General features: G+C 49.1%; 1 protein-coding gene across 1 annotated transcript in view; it reads left to right on the top strand.

Annotated features, from left to right (window-relative positions):
* The first annotated feature begins 9,728 nt into the window (after window positions 1–9,728).
* KLHL41 (kelch like family member 41) overlaps window positions 9,729–16,368 on the top strand; it is an 82,199-nt gene continuing 75,559 nt past the window's right edge. Inside the window, exon 1 of the mRNA XM_085645357.1 lies at window positions 9,729–11,046. Within this exon, the coding sequence (XP_085501483.1) occupies window positions 9,937–11,046 (1,110 nt within the window). The 5' untranslated portion in view covers window positions 9,729–9,936. The remainder of the gene's footprint in view (window positions 11,047–16,368) is intronic.

Below are 16,368 nucleotides of genomic sequence, written 5' to 3'. Positions count from 1 at the left end.
ACAGTCACAATGCCTTAAAGGTTACTTTCACTGTGGCAGGGTTAGCTGTTCTATTAGAAAGCATTGGGATATGTTATTTAAGTTAATGATTTTATCTCCTCGAGGCAACCAGATACAAATGTAATTCTTTTTTTTTTTTTTTTTTTTTTTTAAACCGTTTATTACAAAACTCAAAAAATATACAAAGATGGGCCTACAACCTTCCGGCCGGCCGCTAGTAAACAAAAGGAGCATATGATACACATTGTAGAGCGCGCGTTGCGGCTAAGGAAGATGCACAGGAGTTAGCAGCGTTGATAGCCACACCATCCGGACCCCACTGTACGGTTTCATTTTAAACTGAGATAACAACCAGAAAAAACAAAAACCACAAGGCAATCTACAATCAGAAATAGCAGCATGTGCTCCCCTGAGAGGGGGACCCTACCAATCCATAGGAGTATCAAGAAGGGGAAGAGATCAGGATTAGGGCTGGGTAAAACTCAATGCCCGGAACAGGGAAGATGGGTCGGCTACGGGGATGGGGCAGGTGACGGATCGGGCAATAACGGTGGACTACAGATTCCCCCGCGGTAGGCGTTCCAGGGGCCCCAGACTTTCACCCATGTCCCAGGCTTACCTCTCGCAACATACACCACCTTTTCCCGAAACATGCACCAATCCATATGTTCCTTCCAGGCCGAGACAGTCGGGGACCTCTGAGATCCCCACAGTTGAGCAATATCACGCTTGGCCACCATATATCCCAGAGTCACCCACCACGTCTGTGGCGCCGAGTAGTCGGTAGGTTCCCACACATTCAACAGGCATCTCCTCGCTTCGGGTAGCAGCACAACATGCGTAACCACACGCAGGACCTCATGCACACCACGCCAGAATCGCTCCACCTCCGGGCATTCCCACAATATATGCAGAAAGGTCCCCAAAGCGCCACACCCACGCTTACACAACCCGTCCACAGCATAGCCCATACGCAGAAACCTCGGCCCCGTCATGTAGACTCTGTGGAGTATCTTGAGCTGGACGAAGCGAAGGCGGGCCGGTATGGCCACCTCTTTCGGGGAGGCCACCGCAAGGGTCCAGTCCTCGTCGTCCAGCTCCAGTCCATCGGCAACCCAAGCCTCACGAAGGGCAGTCAGCAATCCCGTGCGGTCATTGATCAGTTTTTTGTAGATCAGTGAGATCGTGCTGTCCGGAACGTGTCCATCCAGCACTCTATCCTCAAGGGGGGAACACTCCGGGATGGATGCCACGTCCGGGAAGACGGAGCCCAGTGCATGACGGATCTGCAAATACCGAAAGTACTCCCTGCCATGCAAGTGGAATTCCGTCTGCAGCATCTCGAACGTTTTAAATCCTCCCCTCGTCCAGAGATCCCCCACCTTGCTAATGCCTATCATGTCCCACCTCTCGAAGCCCTTCGAGGTCCACAGGGAGCCCAACTGCTCGGACGCGTATAGTGGTGACGCCCGGGTCAGACGATCCTTCCACCCCATCGCCACATTAGCCGCGTGCCACACTCGCACCATGACACGCGTGGGGCCAGTCAGCCGAGCGTCGGGCGTGCTGGAGTAGAGCGCTCGATTATAGTCCCCACCCGGGAGTAGCATCTTATCCATTTCGAATGCCGGGTTTAAAGCGGGCCCATACAGGCCGTGATTAATCGCAGCCAGCTGGGAGGCCCAATAATATCGTTTGATATCCGGGAGGGCAATCCCGCCGTCATACCATGGGAGCGTCAGCTTCGCCAGGGCGATACGCGGCCTCCCGTCCCAGAACAGGCGGCGCTGCAAACTCTCCACCTCACGGAAGTAGCGCGCTGGGACGGGGTCCATAGTATTCTGCAAAGCGTAGAGGAAGCGCGGCAGAGACATCATCTTAAACAATGCCGCCCGGCCAAGCGGCGAGAGCGGCAAGCGCCGCCAGCGCGTGAAATCTTCCTTCAGGTGCTGGAGGGGGGGAAGCAAGTTCCGATCATACCGGGCCTCCGGGTCCAGAGTAATGAAGACACCCAGGTACCGAAATCCCTGCGGGGCGATCTGGATAGGACAGCCCTGCGGGAGAATGGGCGCCTCCCCAGAGAGAACATACACGCACGATTTAGCCCAGTTGATGACAAGGCCGGAGTTACGACCAAATGAATGCAAAACATCAACCAGTACTATAAGTGAGTTACGTGGGGAAGCTAGGTACAAGAGGATGTCATCAGCGTATAGGGATACGCGGTCCTCATGCTCGGGGGTCCAACGGAGACCACGGATGGAAGGCTCCCACCGCAGCCACTCTGCCAGGGGCTCCAAGGCAAGCGCAAAAAGGAGCGGCGATAAGGGGCAGCCCTGCCGCGTGCCCCGGCCCAGCTCGAACGGAGCCGATACTCTACCGTTCACCACCACCTGCGCCAATGGGCCCGAATACAGCAATTTGACCCAGCTGATGAACCCAGCGCCAAAGCCAAACTTCGCAAGCATCGCCCAGATGTATGGCCATTCAAGCGTATCAAACGCCATGGTGGCGTCCAGGGATGCCAAAATGGCCGGCTCCCGTATGTACTGAACACGTGCAAGCACCCCATGCAAACGCCGCAAGTTAAGAGCTGTGTTACGATGGGGAATAAAGCCGGACTGATCCTGGTGAACCAGTTCGCCCACCACGCCGACCAGCCGATTGGCCAGGACCTTGGCGAGAATTTTAGGCTCCGCGTTCAGTAGCGAAATGGGCCGATAGGATGTAACCCGGTCCCGAGGTCTCCCCTCCTTGTGGATAACCACGATTGTAGCCAGACGCTGGTCCAGCGGGAGGGAGCCCACCGAATGGGCCTCCAGGAACATCGATCGGAGATGTGGTGCCAGCGTATCCGGTCTCAATTTGTACAACTCGATGGGGAGACCATTAGGACCCATGGCCTTGCCGGAAGCGACCGAACGTATGGCGAGGGCGATTTCATCGGAGGTTGGAGCGGCGTCCAACGACACTCTGTCCTCCTCCGAAAGGGAAGGCAGCGCGATATCCCTGAGCAGGGTACGGGAATCCTCTTCAGAGCAGGAAGACACCGGGGAATACACCCCACGGAAATAGTCCGCGAAGCAGGAGACAATTTCTTCCGGCTCAGTAACACACACACCGTCTGTTTTCTCAATCAGCGGGACTACACGACTCGCTCTCTCCTTTTTGTCCAGCCACGCAATCAATTTACCAGCCTTATCACCCACATCATACAATCTCCCCTGTTGCTCTCTACTGAGGCCCCTGGCTGCCTCCGTGACGAGGGCCCTATAGGCCGCTTGCTTGAGTTGGAGGACATGCAATACGGCATCCGTCACCCCACTTTCTAGATTACCCTCCAATTCGGCTATCTCAGCTTCCACCCGGGTCACCTCCTCCCGCTCGCGCCTCCGGGTGTGGGAAATGAGGGACAGGGCCTCTCCTCGTAGTACTGTCTTGAATGCCTCCCACAGTGAGACAGCCGAAGGCACGGACCCCACATTCTCGTCAAAGTAGCGCTGGAGGGATTTAATCAATTCAGCGCGAATAGTGGGGTCGCGCAAGTACCAGGGATTGATCGGGACCACCCTACCCTCACCCCTCGGAAAAAGGTCCAGGTGTAACAGGAGCGGGGAATTGTCCGAGATACCCCGTGCCAAATGGCGCACCTCTCCCACCCTCCCAACATAGGCCGCCGGGACCAGGACATAATCTAGTCGTGAGAGACTACCATGGGCCCCCGAATGGAAGGTATACTGTAACTGCGTGGGATGTTTTAAACGCCAGCAATCCACCAATCCCAAAGTGTCCAATAGACCAGAGAGCCACGCTTGGGCCCGGGGGAGGTCCCTATGGGGGTGACGATCCACAGTCCCGGAAACCACCGCATTGAAATCCCCCCCCACCACCAGAATCCCCCCCGGAAGGCCAAGGAGGAGGCGCCCCAGGTCCGCAAAGGTAGTCGACTGCAGCCCCGGTGGGACGTATGCTGACACAAAAACCACCACTTTGCCCTCCATCCTTCCCACCAAGACCGCGTAACGTCCCCTGTCGTCATGGAGCACCTCATCAATCTCCAGCGGAAGCGAGTTCTTAACCATGATGCCCACACCCCTTGATCCAGACGTAAAGCCCGAATGGGCCACTAGGCGATAGCCACGCCGATTCATGGCGCAGAAGGAGTTGCCAATGAGGTGTGTCTCCTGCAGAAAAACTACATCGGGCGAGATTCGCTTCAAGAACTGCAGGACCACCCCACGTTTAATCCTGTCCCCCAGTCCATTCACGTTCCAGGACAACAGAGTTAGTTCCCTACCCCCCATCATAGACAAGAGCCACCATTCGTCCCCCCGAGAGCACTATGGAGCTAGCACAATGATACTTTTGCCTTGTGGTGAAAACGAACAACACCCCCCCATCCCTACCCACCCACCCCAACAAAACTCCCCCCTCCCTGCACCCCTGCATGAGCCCGAACAGCCCCCCCAACGTGCAGTGTGCCTGTCGCCCCATATATATAATAAAAACTAGCTAAGCCCCCTAGAGGAGGAGGGAGAACCCCCAAGAGACCCCACACAACCTCCATAGGAGGGGAAATTATACAGACAGATGCTTAATCGAGAGTGGCAACATTTTTGTCCAGAGTGAAGCCCAACATCACCCCCTCAGTCCCGATCCAGTGTGCCGTCTCCCCCCGCCGCCCCCCCCGCCCCCCAGTTCACGATCCCCAGACAGAGTGTCCAGCCAGTCTCCGGCCGCTTCGGGGCGGTCAAAAAAGTGCGTGCGACCCTCTACCTCCACTCGCAGCTTGGCTGGGAAGAGCATTGCGTATTTAAGGTTCAAGTCCCGAAGACGGCGCTTGACGCCTTGGAAGCTCAGTCTCTGCTTCTGGACCGCTGGGGTGAAATCCGGATAAAAATTCACCTCCATGTTGTCAAGCTTAACCGGCCCCAACAGTCTGGAGGCTTGCAGGATAGCGTCTCTGTCCCGAAAGTTGAAAATCCGGGCAATGAGGGGCCGCGGAGGGGCTCCGACCTTCGGCCTTCCCCTGGGAACCCTGTGGGCCCGCTCCACCGCGAAGAATTTACTCAGCCCCCGTGGCTGGAGATGGGTAGCGATCAGGTCCTCCACAAATAGGTCCGCCGCCGCTTCCTCCCGTCCCTCGGGTACTCCGATGATGCGGATGTTGTTTCTCCGTGCCCGACTCTCGGAGTCCTCCAGGCGCCGATCCATAAGCGCGCTCGCCTGACTAAGCCGGCGCACCTCTGTTTGTAACGCCGCCACATCAGTAGTAAGGCCCGATGCGGTGTGGGCCAAAGAATCAACTCGGTCGTTGGTCTTGGAAAGATCGGCCCTCACCAGGCCAACATCCACGAGGACCGAGTCGATCTTCTGTGCCAGTGTGTCGAACCGCTGGCCTACCGAGGCCTTCATCTCGGCAATGGCGCCCATGACATCCCGCAGAGTCAGATCCGTGGGCAGGTCCGGGGCATCAGGAGGGTCCTCAGGGGATTTGTGCGGTCCGCCGGGAGATCCCTTCGGGAGGGTATAGCGGTCCATACTGTTGGCCTGATGGGTGGTTCCACGCCGGGTCGGCTTGGTCTTTGCCCGGTCTCCATCTTGTCTGGTGGCCATGGCCACTAGTCTCCCGGTCGCACCAGTCACGTCGTGAAGGGCAGGCAATCAGAGCCACAAGCTCCGGGGGGGGCCACCCCCGATCGGCGGGGTGAGTCACAGCCGGCGGGCAGGCCAAGTCTCCCAGCGAGACCACACCAACACAAAGAGCCCCGCGACCCAACCCTGCAGTGATTGCAAGGGGGTGCGAAAGCGAAAGCGAAAGCGCGGGGTGCGCGACTCGCCAGGCCCGGCCCGCCGCCGTTGTTCACTTTGTCACTGGGTCACCCCTCAGCGCAAATCCGGGGTCTGGCGAGGAGAAGGCCGCAGACTTCAATCGGTGCTCACTCCGGTGTCCGAGGTCCGATTTGACAACGGGAAACGGGTGCCACCTCAGCTCAGGCTCACCAACACATTCCCCTCATCCGAGACAGGATAAATTCAGGATAGTCGTGGGAGGTTGCGGAGGTCCTCGGGAGCCTCGCACCTACGCGGCCATCTTGGTTGCGCGCTAGGCTCCTCCTCCACAAATGTAATTCTTAGAATTTTTTTGGTTATATTAGAAATTCAATTAATTGGTGAAGTTAGGTTTTACAAAAGGTACTTTTAAAAAGTCCCCTTTAAATTGCCTAAAGCCTCTAGACGCCCATTTGCCTGAGGTTTTGGCTGTCACCAAGCAGCTGATTGGCTCCTCGAGGATGTGTGCATTGGCTTCCATAGCTGAGACAAAAGAAAGGCCTTGGGTTGCAGGGTCAGGTCCAACTCCTTGCGGGGGGGGTCTACCCACCACCGCACACGGCCTTCAGTGTAAAGTCAACATGGGTGAGATTTTCATTGGGCAGACCTCATGTGCCTTATAAGAACGATCAAAGATTGGCGAGATATTACGCCGGATTCCTCTGCTTTTTATGAACACAAAAATGGTCTAAAATATGGAGTCCATGAAACAAAAGTAAAGATCTGTTGTGCACCCCTGTTGTCCACCCCCCTCCCTAAAGGTAGACGAGGAGGATACTTAATAGCTTTGAATATGGAACGATAATGTATGTTTTTTGTAATTGTTTCCCAATGCCTAAATGTAAGTAAGTAAGTAATAATTTATTGTTTATGATTAATTAAAACCATTACAAAAATATACTCTGATAAAACATTTTTCATTAATTCTGCTTTCTAGACAATGCTCTTCTAACATTTTTATCTATTATAAAAAGTGCAGGAATGTTCGAGTAGAGCAGAGTTCCCGGTGTGGCAATCTTCCTCTAAACCATCAAAGTCTGTGTACAGATTACATTTCAGAAAGGTTTAATTTGTTATTGTTTTTAGTTTCACACAGGATTACACTGGGCCTTGCTTAGATGCCACTAGTTTCAAGAACTTCAATAACTTCCCATTTAGTTGTGGGTCACTTGGGTTGAAGCAAGCAAGCAAAGCTTGTCTCCGGGTCCGTATGCCTCGTTCATTAAAGTGGCTTTTTAGAACGCCGAAATGTATATATTAGCTGTGTCTTGAGCCTTTTGTTTTGTGAGATTATTGTACTGTATTGCCTTGATTTGGTTTGTATGGTTTTATTTTTTAAGTTTGAATAAAAATATTTTTCACGAAAAAAAAAAAAAGATTGGCGAGAAATGATCTTGGACCTAGATCTGCAAGCGGGAGGTGTCATCCATTGCATGTTAATCTGCCCTAATCACTAAACACCATGGTCCTTACGAATTCCATTCCTGCTTCCTTTGCCCGTTTTACATAGGTGCAGAGCACAAATAAAACAAAAGGAAGAGCTAGAGAGCTACTAGTTCAACAGCCAGTCAGTTCTCTAAGCATGCGAAGGCTTGAGCAGGATTATCAGTATGGATACAACTAGCACAGAAATAGGGCCCACGCCACGCTACGCCACTTCTGAAACTCAGGGCTGCACCATATTTACAACAATAGGGTGCAGCCCTGCTTTTCCCAATGCGCTAGTGCTAACTTCAGCTGCCTAGTGCCAACGCAGGCACCCTTGCACCATAGTGCCAGGGTGTATGCGTTAGGGGGAATGATTGTTCATGTGCAGTAAGGTGTCCCTTCCTTCGGATAAACAATCTTAAATGACAATTTGTTACTTCTATGGAAGTTGCAAGTCGTCATTATTAAAATGATTGTTTATGTGCAGGAAGGGACACCTTCCTGCACATAAACAATCATGCAAGGTGTTTTGCTTTTTCGATGTGTGGTGCACAATGCAGCTCACATAGAAACAGCAAAAATGAGGAGAAACAAAGCATTTCTCCTCGTTTCGCCATGTTAAGATTAGGATTTTTTTTGGTCTTAATTTTAGGGCTGACTCCTATTTACGCCAACCTTGTAAATAGGATGCAGCGTCAAAATCAATGAGTGTTGCGGCAGAACGCCACCGCCACACCCATCACGCTAAGTATAGTGTGAAAGGGGGCCTTATTTACAAGGCGGTGTTAACCCAAGTTAAGCCTTGTAAATAAGGCAAAGCCTGTATGGCCTCAGGAACGTCTCCAAAAGTGACTTTACCGTGGCGATAGGGGATTTTAATTATGCCCCTCAGTTCTTTAAAGTATTCTTCAAAACATATACCACTTCAGAAGTTCACTACGGAAATTAATCTGCATACATCTCACTATAGCATTTTACACACTTTACTGTCAAGATGGCTAGTGCTACCCCATTACACATAGGCTGTGGTGCCACACCTCACACCGAACCTCAGCCTACTGATAGGGGTTAATATTGCTAGGGCATATGCTCCCTAGGAATCTCCACCCTCATGAGCAGGCGCAAACCCAGGCGCAGTTCTACCACGCGTCCCTCGCCGTCGAGGGTTCCACAGCGCCTCATCTTTCCCAGGCCAGATATGACAGCAGCAGCAGAAGGGTCAGCAGAACTGACCCTCCAGGACTCAGCCTCCAGCTGAAGGCGGTTTGTGTCTGGTGGTCTTACTCTCTGTAGCCTCTGACACCACAGAAGCAGCTGATACCTTCTCTTGCCAGCATCCCTCCCCCACAAGGATGCTGTGTCAGAAGATGCCACCCCCCACTTTCTGCGAAGGCTGTGCCTGACTACTATCCCCCACCAGCTTTGCCTTCACCCACCTAGTAAAGCCAACCCATGCCTAATGACAAATGACGCCTGCCAGTCTGTTTCTGCCCCCCCCCCCCTATTCATCCTCCACTTGCTTGAATCTAATAGCGCGCATAAACAAGTATTAGAGGTTTAAGTTTTCCGATCATTAGTGGGGACATGTTAACACTATCACAAAGGTGCCAAATGCAAGAGTTACAAAATGATGGACTGGAAACAAGTGAATCCAGGAAACATATCAAGCACTTTTTCGCAGAAGTGACAATAAAAACATATTTTCTGTCGAGCTTTTCAGTGCAATATTTTTGAAGATATCCCTGATTTTGCTCAAGCGGGGTGGCAGGGCAATCTATGCACCATTCTGTTATTTTAATTGGTTTTTCTTGCAGGAGGGGGCCGGAGGAGCAAGGCTCTGTGCTGTTAATGCAGGAAGGGCAGCTCAGGCTCTAAAACTGCATTAAAGCAAGGAAGTAGACTCACATGGAAGCTGGCAGGGGCACACTGATGAAGGGTTTTATCAGTACAGTAGCAGCTGCCAGTCTTATCAACGATGGCTACCAAGAGAAATAAAAAAAATAAAAAAAATGGGATAAGAAAGTGAGAAATATATAAGGAAATAAAAATAAGAATGTGTAAAATATGTTTTAGGATGTAACACCAGACAGGGCATAAACGGACCCGTCTATTGCACTTTAAACGATCAAATGAATAAATTGTTGTTGAATAAATAAACAAGTGTGTTATATAACTGATAAGTTTGTGTACGGTGCAATGTCCAAAGCGGCTTTGAATTTTGTTGCTTTTCAGATGTTTTGATTTCCGGAGAAAAAAAAGCCAATGACGTTAGACGTAATAGAACTTTTAAACGAATAACTAAGATTTCTGCCACAAAAGAGCTGGATAAAAAGGGCCTTAAACACGTCGGCGCCCTTCAGTAACACTAATGTTAATAAATGTAAGTTTGATGCTATTTAAGGGGTGGGAGTGACACTGTGCGTCGAGTCTCAGCGTTAATTCCATAGTGACCAAAGGCTGCAGTTGTTTCTTTAAGTCTGTGACAGCTGCTGCCGGCTCTCCAAATGTGCCATCCTGAATTCCAGATTGCAAGCGCCTGCACCTATATTTAGCCGGCAGGATTATATTGCAGGGTCTCCTCGCCCGGCAGAGCAGGGAGCTCTTCCTTTTTGCAGCCAGACCTGTGAGCTGAGAGCACCCCGGGCATATTCCCTCCCTCAGTACCCTGCTCACAAAATGGATCCCCGCAAGGACCTCTCAGAAGAACTGCGGCTCTACCAGTCCACGCTCCTTCAAGATGGCCTCAAGGAGCTCCTGGAGGAGGCCAAGTTCGTTGACTGCCATTTGAAAGCCGGAAGCAAAAGCCTGCCTTGCCACAGGCTCATCCTGGCAGCTTGCAGCCCATACTTCCGGGAGTACTTTTTATCTGAAGAACCTGAGGAAAAGAAGAAGGAGGTGGTCTTAGAGAATGTTGACCCGGCCGTCATGGAGGTGATCCTCCGATACCTGTACTCTGCTGAAATTGAGCTTGACGATGCGAATGTCCAGGATATTTTTGCACTGGCTAGCCGCTTCCAGATCCCCTCTGTCTTCACGGTATGCGTCTCCTACCTCCAGAGAAGACTTGCGCCCAATAACTGTCTGGCTATCTTTAGACTAGGCCTTCTTCTCGATTGCCCAAGGCTAGCAGTATCCGCCAGAGATTACGTGTCCGACCGCTTTGAGCAAATCTGCAAAGAAGACGATTTCATGCAGCTAGCCCCCCATGAACTCATCTCAGTTATATCTAGCGACTCCTTAATTGTGGAGAAGGAGGAAGTGGTCTTCGAAGCGGTCATGAAGTGGGCGCGTACTGACAAAGAGAGCCATGTGAAGAGCCTAGGAGAGGTCTTTGACTGCATACGCTTTCGCCTGATGCCAGAAAAATACTTCAAGGAGTTCGTGGAAAAGGATGACATTCTTAAGAGCGACCCAGAGATTGTCAAAAAAATGAAGGTGATCAAGGACGCTTTTGCTGGGAAATTGCCAGAACCTGCCAAAAACAAAGACAAGTCAGGTGAGGCAGCAGTCAACGGCGACGTGGGCGATGAGGATCTTCTCCCGGGGTACCTGAATGACATTCCGAGGCATGGCATGTTTGTCAAGGACCTTGTCCTCCTGATCAATGACACAGCCGCCGTGGCTTATGATCCCCTAGAAAATGAGTGTTTCTTGGTTGCGTTGGCTGAGCAGATCCCCAGAAATCATTCCAGCATCGTCACCAAGGCGAACCAGGTCTACGTGATAGGAGGCTTGTACGTGGATGAGGAAAACAAAGAGCAGCCCCTACATTCGTACTTCTTCCAGGTATGGGTTGTTTCTTATCACTAAGCGCCGAGACGCATTCACATGGATGCAGTGCCAAAAGGCAAGGCACGGTTCTGCGTAGTAAGAACAATGAACAGACGCCTTCTCCTATGATACAACCATAAAGTGCCTTTCTATTGAAAGTAGGATGTTTTATATTTCAAACACTGCCATATGAACTGTAGATGCTTTCTGTTTACTCAATCTTCTCAGAACCTGGAGTGAACGCATCAGATATTGTTAAAGTTGATTTTCCACTGTGCCCACAATGTGGTAACCACGCAATGGGGCATTTTGCATCACGGTCACATGCATGTGTGTGAAGGATCATGATGCTATATAAAACACCATAATGTGTCATTATAAAAGCATGTGTGCCATAGTGATTACATTTGCAACTCACAGAGCCATGGTTTAAGGTAAACCTTCCATTCTGGGCCCACTTTATTGATAGGACCATACGGTATTATCTACCTGCCGTTATTATCTCTTGACTATAAACTGAGCATAAACCTTCACAGAGTAAATGTGGCCATTTATTATGCTGTGGAAATATGGGATGAGTTCCAACCATATAAGTGGAACATTAAGTGACTTTCTTCACTATCATGGGTCTTTTTTACATCTCTGTAAATCCTTAAGTAGACGATTATCCCGACAGTAGATCTCTTGGGACTCTGTCCTTTATATTGTAATTTGTAATGCTTGTAAAAAGACATGTGAACCTCCATTTAAATGCAGGGCCACTAGAATTATACAATTCTGCGGCTGTGGCATTTTCCGCACAATTATGTTTTTCTCTCATTTGCCACATAAGTCATCATCTACTAAACAATTTGCAGACTTTAACAAAAAAAGTTTGTTTCCAGCTAAAGCGAATTAAAAGTTACTAAAAAAGCAGTGATCTGTTGCCGCACTGTGGTTCGCCCTTCACAAAGTTTGACTGGTCACCTTTCAGTAGCTAATTACTGTATTTGGGTACAAAAGTGGTACTTATGAAGTTAAACCTTTTCTAAGGCAATTTTACCGTTGGTAAAAATTGCAAAATAGTGAATTAATGTTATTACAAAATGTGCCGCATTATGCCGTATAGTTTGCATTTCCTTGAAATGTAATATAGTCAATCCTGCCACATAATTTGTTCCGCATCATATGTGACATATTGTTCTGTCCCGGCAAAGCATCTGCTTACGAGATAGTTACAGGACTGGAATCGTGTATTTCATAGAATTCCCCCCCCCCCCCCCCCCCCTGCTCCGTGTGCCCTACATGTACTACTGGGCGGATGTGAACTCCCTACCAGCTTGTACCCTCCAACTTACCATAGCACGAATGAAGAGGGCTACCTCCCGACAGAACCACCCACCTCCTCTCTAAACGGTCACTCATTCAGTCTGCCTATGTTCTGTTCTCTGAAACTATTTGAAAATATCGCTGTGCTAAGAGTCAGAATGTTTTTAAGTCACATTTTTTGCACTTGGCTTTTTATTTCGGAAGTTATACGACGCCGGTCTCATAAAAAGAACAACCCTACTAGCCCTAGTGCTCTACAGGTAGGTAGGTGCTGTCTACTTCATCGACGAGCGATTCAGACAGCAGGGGGGGGGGGCGTCGTTTCTGCCATTCCAGGGGTCGCGCCTGCTCCTATACTGCGCCTGCGACATGTGGTGAGGCAGCAGAGCGGTGACATATGGCCGCGTCGTGTTCAAAAGGCCGCTGTCAGCAGGGTCTGTGCATGTGCGCCTGAACATTTCCTCCAGGGCTTGATGCATTCATTGGCACAATTCCCACTGTTCCTTGGCATATGACAAGAAAGACATTATGGCCGCGCAAAACGCCACGTTGCAATGTAAAAATGTGTTTGACGCTCTCCGAACACCTCACATTCTCCAAGAGCCAATGTTCCATTAATAACAAGAATGCACCTGCTCTTTAATATAAAATAATCATTTCTTTCTTTTAAACGCCAAATGTGTTGGCTAAAATATTAGCATGCTCTGTCAAAGTAGAGGCGGGCTTAAGCCAGAGGTATTTTCTTTAGAGATATTTGTGCAGGGCACTAGACTCAGCTGACAGTAGATGCATGAATAAAGGCACTCCTGCATTAATGTATGGTAGATTGAGTACATTTGCTAGAAACAAGATATTCATTCATGAGTTCGCTGAATTTAAGGCAGAAAATCAACTCTTCTCAAATTGCATTTTCAATTATTTGGCCATTTTCTGGATGTTGCACCCTGCACAGAGGCCATGAAGTATGTTTTAATGGTGCTTGTTCCATTGGTTTATATTTCAATTTACATTATTGATCGGTCAAAACTCTACATTTTCTCATCTGGACATGGTTCAAAGCATGCCTGTGACCAGACTATATATTTCACATTGATTGAATGTCTTGCTCTGGAAGCCCTGGTGTTTAGCAGTAGTGTTAGTGCTGTTGCGTGAACCAGAGTTAATATTTTGAATAAATTACTGGATTTACCTGGGAGACAATTATTTTTTTCTCCGAAGGGTAGTAGTGTCAACTGGCTTGATTGCACTACTCTTACTGCGGTGGAGTATTGCGCCTTTTATAATGTTGTCAGCGCATTTTCTATCTCCTACGTGGAGGTCTCTGTAGCAGGTCATTTTCTCCCCCCTGCCAATGGCATAGACTATTAAAGTGAGATATTCTTAGGAAAGACATTATTGAATTATTTTGATCTGACTCAGTTTGAATGCTCCAGTTTCTGAGCTTACAATCCGTTTGCATCCCCTGAAGCTGCAGATATATATAGGGTTTGGATGGTGCCATCAAATCGTGAATTCAGTTCCTGCGGCTCTGGGCTAATCCATCCTAAATTGCTCCAAACATATAGTTTAATTGTGTTGTGGAAGAGAGGCATGGTATCCTAGATTAAAGCTCACCGCCTCAGATATGAAAAGTAGAGCATTGTAGGCAGATGGTGGCTATCCTGACTAGCACAGGGGAAAGCACAGGGATGCGTTATATGGTTCTAAATACGATGCATCTTATGCTTTTAAAATGACACAGCTCGGTGCAGCAAAATGGTTTGTGGTGATGCGGCGTCATTTTGTTGTAAATGAGGCTCTACATTTAAACAATATTAAAATCTCTATATTCCCAATGCTGTTGGTTTTCTTACAGCATCTGCCCATGCTTGTACCGGCATGTCTGCTAGAGTCACAGGATTGATAGTTTTATTTAGGATTATCCTAGCATCTGTGTCTCTTGAAAGAGTAATATCACCACCTCTCCTGGGGTGGACTGTCATGGCTTGATTTCAGGAAATACTTTTAGCTTCCTTCTTGATGGCAGTTCAGAACCTGCTGACCTGCACAGATGCTTCCATGAGTTGCTGCTCTCCAGCATGTCTCAGCTGTATGCTAGCCTCTTCCCCCACACTAATAATTTATTAATTGAGTTCATTGAACTTCAGTGCTTAACTTGTGCTGAGGGCGGTAAGTAGACTGGAGCATTTATTTAATCATCAGACTATAATCCGAAACAAGAGGGAGAGAAGCGGAAAAGAGAGAAAGATGTAAAACAGTGACAAATGGAGAAATCATGGGTGGAAAAATAACCTGCAGGAGTGAGACAGACAGAAAGTTCGGCAGCGTAACCGGAGCTATAGCTACCGTTCATGGGTCTTGGGGCCATGGCATAGAAGGAGATAAGAGCTGGGAGGTAGAAGGACCAGCCTCTGAAGTGGTCGCGTGTAGACATTCTGCCCTAAAATGTTGGCCCTCTGGAGCGCACCCTTTACAGTGCGTGAGGGATGTAACCCTCGCAGCTCTCTGCTGACTCCGGATTTGGGCTACGACAGACAAGTCAAGTTGGCGCCCATAGTGACTCTGAAGTGAGAGCATGGTTGATGAATGCCCCTCTTAAAGACCACTCATGGTTGGTAAAAAACACAAGACAAATCAAGACACATTTTTGGAGACAAGTAATTGGAACTTGGAACTACAAGCAGAGAGAAAAGAATCAGAAAGAGGAGGCTGATTTTAGGAAGTGTGTCATTGGCGGCCAAGTTGCAAATCCTGAAAACCCACACCAGGAGTGGCCTGCTGGGGGTTCCGGGTGTCCAGCTGAAAATTCTAAGAGAGAATTGCCTACAAAATTAGAAGAATCACCGAAGTCCGTGTGTGGTGGGGACATTGGAAGAGATGGGCCATTTGTAGGGACTCTTAAATCCCCTCAAGCCATCAAAGGTCCACAGTACAGGGTTGTAGGTCTGCACTGGCAGCTCTGAGATCACCTGAACACCTATTTAAACCAAGATTTATTTGTCTTAGACTCTGGTGGGAGCACAGTGGAAGCTCTGATGGTTTCAGACTCACTGAGTACTAATGTGGAATTCAATTACCTACAAGTGATCAGAAAAAATAGGTAATTTGGAGTTTGGTATAGCTGCTCTATATTCCTCAAGGATTTTTTCTTGGTGATTAAGCAGAGACTTTTTTTTTTAATCCCGCTCATGACACAAATGATGATAAGGGTACAAAAAAACAATGATTATAAATGAGTAGGTTCTATATTGTTGGTATTGGTTGACAAACCAACATCGTCTTGAATTTTAGTGTTGTGGACCGATTTAACATAAATGTGAACCATGATCATTGTTGAGAAACACTCTAAGTCATCATGGTTTGAGCGGTGGTAAGTTCTTCCTCTGCAGTGCATTCTTCCAGAGCTTTCAATGAGCAGTACTTACTGGTACTGAGGACCAGACTTCTGAATTTTCTCCACTTGAGCATCGGAAATCTATGAGACCAAGGAAAGCATCAGTACTTGTAGTGGCAGAAGGACATGCTCAAAGGTATTCATATGTACAGTACTGATGCTGCTGACGAGGCTGCCAGAGTGAACGCCAGTATGACAGCTGAGGGGCGGTGCAGTCCTGCACTGAGCTGCTGTTGAATTATTCAGCAGCTGCTCAGTGCAATGTCTCTGGCCATGGGGTGTGGGGTCCTGCATGACAGTGTCATGGATATCACAGGAGTAAATCAGGCCCTGCCCAGTGAAGTATGATGAAAGGACTACCACCTGCCCCGTCTCACCACATGCATGAAACCCAAATCGATTTGGCATCAGCCCAATGCGGTCTGGCCAGGCCTAGTCAGGAGGCAGCGAGAGCTGGAGTCAAGGCGGAGCGGATATCAGTGGGACTCCAGTGGAAGCATAAGGTCTTGAAAAGTGTGCGAGTGCGTCTTGTCCCCAGCGCCCAACCCTGCTAAAAATGCCGGCACAGGCCCACAACCCTTGCATCGGAACACTGAGCTGGTCCTGATGCTGAAGGCGCACTCATCGGTGTCTCG

Source organism: Triturus cristatus, chromosome 3_1 (assembly GCF_964204655.1).
Source record: "Triturus cristatus chromosome 3_1, aTriCri1.1, whole genome shotgun sequence".
In the NCBI taxonomy this organism is placed as follows: Eukaryota; Metazoa; Chordata; class Amphibia; order Caudata; family Salamandridae; genus Triturus; species Triturus cristatus.
Note: the sequence above shows the minus strand (reverse complement) of the source record. Positions and strands in the feature narration are given on the sequence as shown.